The sequence below is a fragment of the Heliangelus exortis genome, chromosome 25 (assembly GCF_036169615.1).
Source record: "Heliangelus exortis chromosome 25, bHelExo1.hap1, whole genome shotgun sequence".
In the NCBI taxonomy this organism is placed as follows: Eukaryota; Metazoa; Chordata; class Aves; order Apodiformes; family Trochilidae; genus Heliangelus; species Heliangelus exortis.
The window spans coordinates 3,761,709-3,772,267 of record NC_092446.1 but is presented as its reverse complement, the minus strand read 5'-3'; the positions used below and the strand labels follow the sequence as shown (position 1 = coordinate 3,772,267).

Sequence of the window (10,559 nt, the reverse complement as noted above, 5' to 3'; positions counted from 1 at the left end):
ATCAATCCCCCAGACTCAGAATGATGCCTGGGGGGGTTCTCCAGGGGAAGAAGGGGTCAATCAATTCCCCAGACTCAGAATAATGCCTGGGGGGGGGGGGGGGCTTCTCCAGGGGAATAATGCCTGGAGGGGGGGGTTCTCCAGGGGAAAAAAGGGTGAATCAATCCCCCAGATTCAGAATAATGCCTGGGGGGGGTTTCTCCAGGGGAAGAACAGGTGAATCAATTCCCCAGACTCAGAATAATGCCTGGGGGGTGTTTCTCCAGGGGAAAAAGGGGTCAATCAATTCCCCAAATTCAGAATAATGCCTGGGGGGTGTTTCTCCAGGGGAAGAAGGGGTGAATCAATCCCCCATATTAAGAATAATGCCTGGGGGGGGGGGGTTCTCCAGGGGAAGAAGGGGTGAATCAGTTCCCTAAATTCAGAATAATGCCTGGGGGGGTTCTCCAGGGGAAAAAGGGGTGAATCAATTCCCCAAATTCAGAATAATGCCTGGGGGATGTTTCTCCATGGGAAAAAGGGGTGAATCAATTCCCCAGACTCAGAATAATGCCTGGGGGGGGGGTTTCTCCAGGGGAAAAAAGGGTGAATCAATCCCCCATATTAAGAATAATTCCTGGGGGGTGTTTCTTCAGGGGAAAAAGGGGTGAATCAATCCCCCATATTAAGAATAATGCCTGGGGGGGGGGGGTTCTCCAGGGGAAGAAGGGGTGAATCAATCCCCCATATTCAGAATAATTCCTGGGGGGGGTTTCTCCAGGGGAAAAAGGGGTGAATCAATTCCCCAAATTCAGAATAATGCCTGGGGGGTGTTTCTCCAGGGGAAAAAAGGGTGAATCAATCCCCCATATTAAGAATAATTCCTGGGGGGTGTTTCTTCAGGGGAAAAAGGGGTGAATCAATCCCCCAAATTCAGAATAATGCCTGGGGGGGGTTTCTCCAGGGGAAAAAGGGGTGAATCAATTTCCCAGATTCAGAATAATGCCTGGGGGGTGTTTCTCCAGGGGAAAAAAGGGTGAATCAATCCCCCAGACTCAGAATAATGCCTGGGGGGGGGTGTTTCTCCAGGGGAAAAAGGGGTGAATCAATCCCCCAGACTCAGAATAATGCCTGGGGGGGTTCTCCAGGGGAAGAAGGGGTGAATCAATTCCCCAAATTCAGAATAATGCCTGGGGGGGGGGTTTCTCCAGGGGAAGAAGGGGTGAATCAATTCCCCAAATTCAGAATAATGCCTGGGGGGTTTCTCCAGGGGAAGAAGGGGTGAATCAATTCCCCAAATTCAGAATAATGCCTGGGGGGTTTCTCCAGGGGAAGAAGGGGTGAACCAATTCCCCAAATTCAGAATAAAGCCTGGGGGGTGTTTCTCCAGGGGAAGAAGGGGTGAATCAATTCCCCATATTAAGAATAATTCCTGGGGGGTTTTTCTCCAGGGGAAGAAGGGGTGAATCAATTCACCCAGTCAATAAGAGATAAAGGAGGTGACTTGGTTTGCTCCTCTGTGCATGGCTGTGTTTTATTGGTGTGACAGCATAAAAGCAAAGGCCCAAAAGCTTCCTGAGATGGTGGTATCAGCCCAGCAACACCTTGGACTACAAGCTTGAGAAATTCTATTTCATCACTGCAGCAAATGCTGCCTCTGCCTGGGTCACCCAGGGTGGTGTCCCTGGGCTTTGGTGACCCAGATGGGAGGTGGCACTGGTGCTGCCCAAAGCTGCTGAGCAGGGAGAGGAGGCTCAGCCTCAGCCCCCCTGCCTGGCACACAGCAAGGTGAGTGACAAGTGGGATGGAAAGGGAATATTTATTAACTTCCATTGGCTTTTGGGTCAATATTTATAGGAAATCTAATTTTGGGGTCAATTCTGACTTAACAATCTCTTTTCAATAACACCCAAACCAAGAGGTTTCTGAAAGTAATTAAGGAGCAGGCTCCAATCAGGTAGAGTACTTAAGCTGTGGGGCCAGACTTCATTAAATTCATCCTGAGAGAATATTTTAATATTTAAAGAGAACATTTAATGTTTACCTAAGTCCTCTTCTGACACGAAGTCACAGTTAAATCACTTTAGAAGGTAGTTTTTAAAGCCCTTTATACTGGAGCCAGGCTGGTAAATACCCTTCCCAGCTCTCTTGGACCCAGTGAGGCTTATTAAAAGATTCAGTCCATCAAGGCAGTTTTTCAGGGGTAAAGGATACGAAAACAAAATTTAACAAAACAGCTGTCTTAAGGTTTTCTTCTCTTCCAGCATCACTCTGTCTCCCTTGCTGTCAGTGGGATTGATGGGGGTGTTTTGCTCTGGATGTATGCAGGGCTTTAAACCAGAAGAGCTGGAGGGCTAAAGCTTGCAGAACACAGGGAGTCTTTACCAGTACTGAAGGGTTTGGCTTGAAGTCTCTGGAGATATTGCTCAAGAACAAATCTGTTTACAAAAAAAAAAAAAAAAAAAAAAAGGTTTGAGAGGAGAACTGTCAGTCAAGAGACTTCTACTCTTAGCTCAGGAGCAACTGGAAGAGTAAATATACCTCGAGTTAGCTGGTGGAGGAATTAGATTGCAGCTGGTCAAAAGCCAAAGGGATTTCTTGTCAAATGGCCCTCTCCACTATCACCCTGGGATCTTCTTTCCTGGGTTATTCAGACCCTCATGATGGTTTCTAAGAAAGTGGTGTCCAGTTTGCTCTTGGTGTACGTGGTGTCTGTGCTGGCTGAACAGGCTGAAGGCTTCGTGGCCTTTTTCACCCAGAGCAACTTCCAGAAAATGGAGGTACCCCTAAGGGATGTACTGCAGGGTCCATCCAGAGCCCTGAATAAACCAAGGAGAGGTGTTTCCTCCTCCCTCTCTCCTCCCCCAAGCTCTGCCACTGCCCTTCCCACCATCAGCCCCTCCTCTGGACCAGGAGATAGTGTGATGCTGACAGCCCCTTGCTCATCCCCAACTTAAGGGTTGTGTGAATGGCAGAGACAACCTCTAAGATGTGAGACTAGAAAGAAAGAGTCTGGACTCCTCTCTAAGAGCCGTGTGGGTTATCACCTGCAGCTACTAACTCTTGGTTTTCTTCCCTCTCTGCCAGTGGCTGTAATTTTCACAGAGAAGCTGCAGCCTCCCATCACCATTCTGATGGGTCTTTTTGTTGTAACAAATAATTAACCATCCTCCAGATGGTTGTCACCTCTGGGATGTGCAGAGAGTGTGGTTTTTTTTTTTCTTTTGATGTGAAACTAATACTGTTGAAAGGTGTCAGGCAGGCAGCCTCAGAGACTGCATCTTCTTACAAGCAGCTGCACTGAGCTTCTCCCAGATGACACAGCCCTTTGATACTGGGGAAAAATCTTGTTTCCAGCACCCTCTTGCTGGGGAGCAATTGCTTTTTTGTGGGGAGCACAATCATCTTTCAGCCTCGTTGAGGAAGGGGATGCACAGTCACCTGTTTGCTGGTGGATTGTTTGTACATCACAACCCTTGTAGCTGTGTGGCTGCTGGGGTCTGAGGCTCTTCCAGTTGTACAGAGGGGAAATCAGTCTCTCAAAGGCTGCTCCTCCTCTGAGGATTCATTCAAACTGAAAGCAGTGCAAGCAAGCAGTTAGTTCTGTTCTGAGCTCAGCCTTTGCTGCATTTTACATGTCCTGTCATGTCTGTTCTGTCCCAAAACAGCTTTACCTTTTTTCTTTGGACTGGGAAAAAAAGGGAGGCTTCTAAAGCCAAGTCTAGCCCAGAAACTGGGGAAGGTCTGACAGTGCAGCCCTGCAGGGAAGGTTGGTGATGTGGAACCATCTGCACAGGGCTCTCCAGCTCCAACAGGGCTGCTCAGGCTTCTTTTCTTCAAAGCAGAACCAGGACCAGGTTCTGGAACAGCTCTGCAAGGTCAGTGTGCTTGGCTCCCACATCCTGCCCCAGTGTTGCCTTTCCCAGATCAAAGGAATCTTCTGATGTGTTGTGTGTGCTACAAGCACCTCTGTAACCCCACCTCACACCCAGCACTGCAGCCTCTGTTCCCTGGCAGGATTTCAGGTGTAAAATCATGGAATGGGTTGGGTTGGAAGGGACCTTGGAGCTCATCTAATTCCAGCCACCTTCCACCAGCTCAGGCTGCTCAAGTCCCTGAGGCCGTGCTGGCCACAGCTGCTGTGTCCCCTCCCAGTGAGCTCTGGTCCTGGGGAATGGTCCATTGGCTCCAGGTACTGGTTAGAACCTCCAGTTCCTCTGCTTTGGTTGCCCAATTCCCCTGGTTTTGTTGCCCAACTCTTCTAGTTTGGTTGCCCAACTCCTCTGGTTTGGCTGCCCAGCTCCCCTGGTTTGGTTGCCCAGCTCCCCTGGTTTGGTTGCCCAGTTCCCCTGGTTTGGTTGCCCAGCTCCCCTGGTTTGGTTGCCCAGCTCCTCTGGTTTGGTTGCCCAGCTCCCCTGGTTTGGTTGCCCAGCTCCCCTGGTTTTGTTGCCCACCTCCCCTGGTTTTGTTGCCCAGTTCCCCTGGTTTGGTTGCCCAGCTCCTCTGGTTTGGTTGCCCAGCTCCTCTGGTTTTGTTGCCCTGTTCCCCTGGTTTGGTTGCTCAGCTCCTCTGGTTTGGTTGCCCAGCTCCCCTGGTTTGGTTGCCCAGCTCCTCTGGTTTGGTTGCCCAGCTCCCCTGGTTTGGTTGCCCAGTTCCCCTGGTTTGGTTGCCCAGCTCCCCTGGTTTTGTTGCCCAGCTCCCCTGGTTTGGTTGCCCAGCTCCCCTGGTTTGGTTGCCCAGCTCCTCTGGTTTTGTTGCCCTGTTCCCCTGGTTTGGTTGCCCAGCTCCCCTGGTTTTGTTGCCCAGTTCCCCTGGTTTGGTTGCCCAGCTCCTCTGGTTTGGTTGCCCAGCTCCCCTGGTTTTGTTGCCCAACTCTTCTAGTTTGGTTGCCCAGCTCCCCTGGTTTGGCTGCCCAGCTCCCCTGGTTTGGTTGCCCAGCTCCCCTGGTTTGGTTGCCCAGTTCCCCTGGTTTGGTTGCCCAGTTCCCCTGGTTTGGTTGCCCAACTCCTCTGGTTTGGTTGCCCAGTTCCCCTGGTTTGGTTGCCCAACTCCTCTGGTTTGGTTGCCCAGCTCCTCTGGTTTTGTTGCCCAGTTCCCCTGGTTTGGTTGCCCAGTTCCCCTGGTTTGGTTGCCCAGCTCCCCTGGTTTGGTTGCCCAGTTCCTCTGGTTTGGTTGCTCAGCTCCCCTGGTTTGGTTGCCCAGCTCCTCTGGTTTGGTTGCCCAGCTCCCCTGGTTTGGTTGCCCAGTTCCCCTGGTTTGGTTGCCCAGCTCCCCTGGTTTGGTTGCCCAGCTCCCCTGGTTTGGTTGCCCAGCTCCCCTGGTTTGGTTGCCCAGCTCCTCTGGTTTGGTTGCCCAGCTCCTCTGCCTGCTGGGGATCACACTGCAGGATTCTGTCCCAGCATCCCTGCCCTGTTTGTTCTCTACCACGAAGTTGCAGGAAAAGGAGAGGAACAAAGGAGGGCAGAAGAAATCCCTGAGCAGCTGGAAGAGGAAGGATTCTCCAAGCAATCCAAGCAATGTCAACAAGGTCAAGACCATAGATGGTGAATCCAAGGAATTCAAGAGGACACCCAGGGGCACAAGAGTCACCCCACAGAGCCTGGCTCCAGAGAAGTGCTGGGTGATGCTGCATAAGAGTAGCAGCAGGGAGCTCACAGGAAATATAAAAGAATTTAACCCAAATTTCTGCCAGCCCAGCCAGGCAAGTGAGCAAGGTTGTTTCAGAGGAAGATTTTACCTCCACCCTATAAATGATCTTGGACATTCAGCAGCCTGGACACCCCTCAGATCATAGAATCACAGAATCACAGAATCATAGAATCACAGAATCCTAGAACTGGCTGGGTTGGAAGGGACCTCAGAGCTCATCAAGTCCAAGCCTTGCTCCACTCCCCCCGTGGTTCCCAGCCCATGGCACTGAGTGCCACATCCAGGCTCTTTTGAAATATCTCCAGGGATGGAGAATCCACCCCTTCCCTGGGCAGCCCATTCCAATGCCTGATCACCCTCTCTGCAAAGAATTCTTTCCTAATATCCAACCCAAACCTCCCCTGGCAGAGCTTCAGCTCTGCCAGGGGAGGTTTGGGTTGGATATTAGGAAAAAATTCTTTAGTCCATGCCCTCTTGTCCCACGGATATCTGCCCAACCCCCCCCTGGCTCCAACCTCCTTTCAGGGAGTTGGAGAGAGTGATGAGGTCTCCCCTGAGCCTCCTCTTCTCCAGCCTCAACACCCCCAGCTCCCTCAGCCCTTCCTCACAGGAATTCTGCTGGATCCCTTCCCAGCCTCCTTGCTCTTCTCTGGACCTGCTCCAGCACCTCAATCTCCTTCCTGAGCTGAGGGGCCCAGAACTGGACACAGGACTCAAGCTGTGGCCTCCCCAGGGCTGAGCACAGATGCTAAGGCTTCTCCCTTAGTGTGGGGAAGGTGACAATAATATGGGGTCTTTCATTGCCAGTCAGTGAATAACAGCCAAGAGAGCAGGAATTTACAGCTCTGCCTCAGCTCTGGGTTTAACTTGTCACTTTTTTTTTTTCACCCAGCTCTAGATTAGCTGCCTGGTGTCACCTCCAATCCCACAGTCCTGTGCACGAGCAAGACCTTATTTATGAACTTGGGCCCCTGCAGCTGCACCCCCTCCAAAGTCTGTATACAGAGCAGAAAATTGCCAATTTCAGGGATTTAAGTGCCAGTCTAAGCCCTCAAAGGTATGTTTACCTGGTTAGCCAAGCCTGAAAATTGTGCTTTTCCACTTGAATACAGGGAAATCTTTGCCCTGGCCATGCAGGGGGTGAGCTTGGTTGTTCTCTCTGCCAACAAAAGGAGTGTGGGGGTCCACCCCAAACTGTGGGAGAGAGCAAGAGGGACTGGACAGGACCTCTGGTTGGTGTGTGACTGGTGTCACAAGTGTGGTGCACCCCCTGTCAATAATAGGATTTAACCAGCAAGGATTCAGAGTTGAAAGCATGAAATAACTGGCACATCCCAGTGGCTACCACTCCCCCTGCTGCAATCCCAAGCCCTCCTGTGCCTCCAGCTGGGACTGCAACAACTCTATTTGCTTTGGGTGGATCTGAGCCACAGCTGGCTCAAAGCCAAGCAGCCTGGATGAGGTCTCATCCTTGGTCTGTACTCAGGGAGGGGGCTCCAGTGGCAGCACTGAAGCTGATGGCCTGAAGGGTCAAGGTGTGAGCTAGTGGAGGATTTATAATGATTTATTGTAGTGGAGGATTTATAAGGTTCAGGAGTGATTTGGTCAGGAGGTGCCTTTATCTGCATTTCTGAGTCAGCCCATAGGTGATCCAAGGCATGGAAACTCTGGCATTCTCAACAGGATAAGACTTGGGAATGTTGGATCCATGTAAGGATCATCCTCTCCCCTTCAAACAGGCCCCAGCCCCTCTGCTGCCTTGAGCAAAGTGAGGACAAAACCCCCCAACTCTGCCCCCCCCTCAGTTTTCCTCCTGACTTTTCTGCCTTCCTCCCCAGCTAGCTGTTCCTGTCAGAGCTGGGCTGTGGCTCAGCCCGAGGCAGCTGGAAAAATACCAAGATGTCTTGGAGAAACTGCTAGCAGAGATGTTACAGGACACCCCAGATGGTACTGTCAAGAGGTTGATTTCTGCCCTGGGAATTCTGCCTCTCCCTCCTCTCACCAGCTCATCACCGTGGAGATATTTATATTCCTCAGGAGGGGGTTGTGTCATGGCTGCTCACTTTCCAGAGTCCTCAGATACCCCACCTGCTCCCATCTACACGTTTTTCTGGGAAGGTTATTCCCTCTCTTAGGGTGCTTGTGCCCTAGAGCTGATATTGAGTGTGAGCAGCACTGCAACACTTCTCAGCAGCTCTCCCTGGGGCTGCTTTCCCCTTCCCTGACTTAGACAGGCTGGAGAGTTGGGCAGGGAGAAACATGATGAAATTCAACAAGGGGAAGTGTAGAGTTTTGCATTTGGGGAAGAACAACACGATGTCCCAGTATAGGTTGGGGGCTGAGCTGCTGGAGAGCAGTGGAGGTGAAAGAGACCTGGGGGTCCTGGTAGACAAGAAGATGCCCATGAGCCAGCAATGTGCCCTTGTGGCCAAGAAGGCCAATGGCATCCTGGGGTGCATTAGAAAGGGGGTGGTTAGTAGGTCAAGAGAGGTTCTCCTCCCCCTCTATTCTGCATTGGTGAGGCCGCACCTGGAGTATTGTGTCCAGTTCTGGGCCCCTCAGTTCAAGAAGGACAGGGAAGTGCTTGAAAGAGTCCAGTGCAGAGCTACTGAGATGATTAAGGGAGTGGAACATCTCCCTTATGAGGAAAGGCTGAGGGAGCTGGGTCTCTTTAGTTTGGAGAAAAGGAGACTGAGGGGTGACCTCATCAATGTTTTCAAATATGTAAGGGGTGAGTGTCAGGGAGATGGAGTTAGGCTTTTCTCAGTGGTGACCAGTGATAGGACAAGGGGTAATGGGTGTAAATTGGAGCATAGGAGGTTCAAGTTGAATATCAGAAAGAATTTTTTTACTGTAAGGGTGACAGAGCCCTGGAACAGGCTGCCCAGGGGGGTTGTGGAGTCTCCTTCACTGGAGACATTCAAACCCCACCTGGACACGTTCCTAGGGGATGTACTCTAGGGGGCCCTGCTCTGGCAGGGGGGGTTGGACTAGATGATCTTTCCAGGTCCCTTCCAACCCCTAGGATTCTATGATTCTATGATTCTATGATTCCCTCCTCCTCCCCAAAAGTCCTCAGGATGCAGGGGTGCAATTCCTGGCAGTGCTTATAAAACAAGCTCCTCCTGGGAGGCAGCTCAGCACCTGCAGTCAGACCTAAACCTTGCTCCCTGCACTAAAAAGGAGAGGCAGAATTTAGCTGTGCTTCCAGGTGTTACCTGCTAACAAATCCAGCCCTGGGCTTTGCTCTCAGAGTGGAGGAATTGGTCAAGAAATTAACCCTGGGGCAGTTTGTGCTGCAGCTTTTCCTGCCTGCAGACTTTAGGGGTGGTAAAAGGGGTCTCTGGACTTTTGTCTGTCCCAAATGAAGGTCCCCTCTGTCCCTGGGGGAGTTCTGCTTTGGCTGTGCTGAGCTCCCTTTACCTTTTGGGTTTTTAGCTGGGGAGGAGGGAACAGCATCTCCTGCCTAGGAAAGGCTGAATGACAAATCTGAGGACACTTGTTCTTTCCCCTCTTTTCTTTTCAGCTGACTGATACCTGCAGAATGAGAAGAGAAAGTGATGCAGCTTGCTGAAGCTGAAGGAGTCCACTTCCATGAGCAAAACCTGTGAAAGAGATGAACAACAAACTCTGAGGTGAGATAATAAAATGCAGAGTATAATTACACAGAGGATTTGGGTCTCTTTTTCTGCGTGTGCCTCAGCCAGATGGCAAGCAGCAAGTGTGGGAAAGAAGAGAGGCTTTCCAGTTCCAGAGAACACCCCTGTCCTCCTGAGAAGTGCAAAGCCTGGGGTAACCAATCCTTGGGGATTTTAGCCCTTCCTTTTGGCAGGGAGGGAAACTGAGGCAAACATTTCCCAGCTCTCCTAGTGGTGACACAAGTGTAGGATGAGGAGCTTTGGGTGGGGGACCTGGGTGTTCCTAACCAGTTTCCCTGCTCTGGACACAGGAGATCCCTCTCCCAGACTTCTGGGAGAAAGTCTGAGCTCTGATTTGCAGTTCCTCTCTGTGCTCTTAACCCCCTCTTAATTAGTCCAGTGATATAAATCTTAATGACATTGTGAGGAGCAGCTCTCCCATAGCTGTGATGAGAACAGGCAGGGGGGGGGTGTGGAAAAAACCCAGAGTTCTGGCCTTATTTCTGCCTCCCAGAGCTAGAGGTGAAATTGTAATTCCACTTGAACAGATTGCTCTCCATTTCCATAGCTTTGGAGCTGCTCCTCTAGATTGGCAGCAGGAAATCCAACATATGTAAAGTAAGGACAGATGAGATCAATGGGATGCATGTGAATATATCCAAATTCAATCCAATTTTATCCTCCTAAACTAAGACAAATTCTGCCCTTGCTGTGGCTCATTTAAATAGCTGTGTTTGTGCTAGGACAACACTCCTCAGCACATTCTCTGCTGCAAGCCAGCCCTTAGAAGGGAAAAAAAATAATAAAATCTCCCAATGTATAATGCAACATCCAGCATGGAGTGGATTCCAGCCTGAATATTTGATTCAAAGGCACAGTCCTGGTCTGTGGCCTGATCAGCTCAGTGGAACTCACACTTTGCAGGGATTATTGCTGAGGGAGGTTGAGCTATGAAATCACTATAAATGAGTCTGAGTAGCTGGAAGATGGAAAATAATACATTCCATTAGGCTGAAAGTGAAAGCAATTGCATGTATTGCTGGGCTAGGAGCTCAAGGAGTGCAAATCAGTCTGCAGTGGAGTGAGATCCATGGGAGAGCTGGCATGGAAATCACTGCAGGAGCTGCACCACCTTCCACTGCTGTCCTGCAAGATCAGAACTGGGCTGGTGGCTTCAGAGGTGGTGACTCCTCCCTTCTGAAAAACCCAAACTTCTCCCCCAGGTTTAAATTTGCCCTGGGAAAGCAAGGAGTTTCCCCTTGAGGGGCAAACTGCTCCTAAAAACCCTCTGTA

General features: G+C 50.7%; 1 protein-coding gene and 1 long non-coding RNA gene across 2 annotated transcripts; one reads left to right on the top strand and one right to left on the bottom strand.

The window, feature by feature from the left end:
* Positions 1-1,968: 1,968 nt before the first annotated feature.
* Positions 1,969-4,322, bottom strand: LOC139807496 (uncharacterized). The gene is made up of 2 exons (XR_011730575.1): positions 3,421-4,322; positions 1,969-2,417 (listed from the first exon to the last, which is right to left on the bottom strand). It is a non-coding gene; the product is annotated as an uncharacterized lncRNA (long non-coding RNA).
* On the top strand, positions 2,608-7,843 carry MLN (motilin). Its single transcript, XM_071768539.1, is given in 4 exon segments — positions 2,608-2,759; positions 5,411-5,453; positions 5,456-5,506; positions 7,471-7,843. Coding segments are annotated over 4 exon segments (507 nt in total). The 5' UTR covers positions 2,608-2,639; the 3' UTR covers positions 7,764-7,843.
* The last annotated feature ends 2,716 nt before the right edge of the window (positions 7,844-10,559 follow it).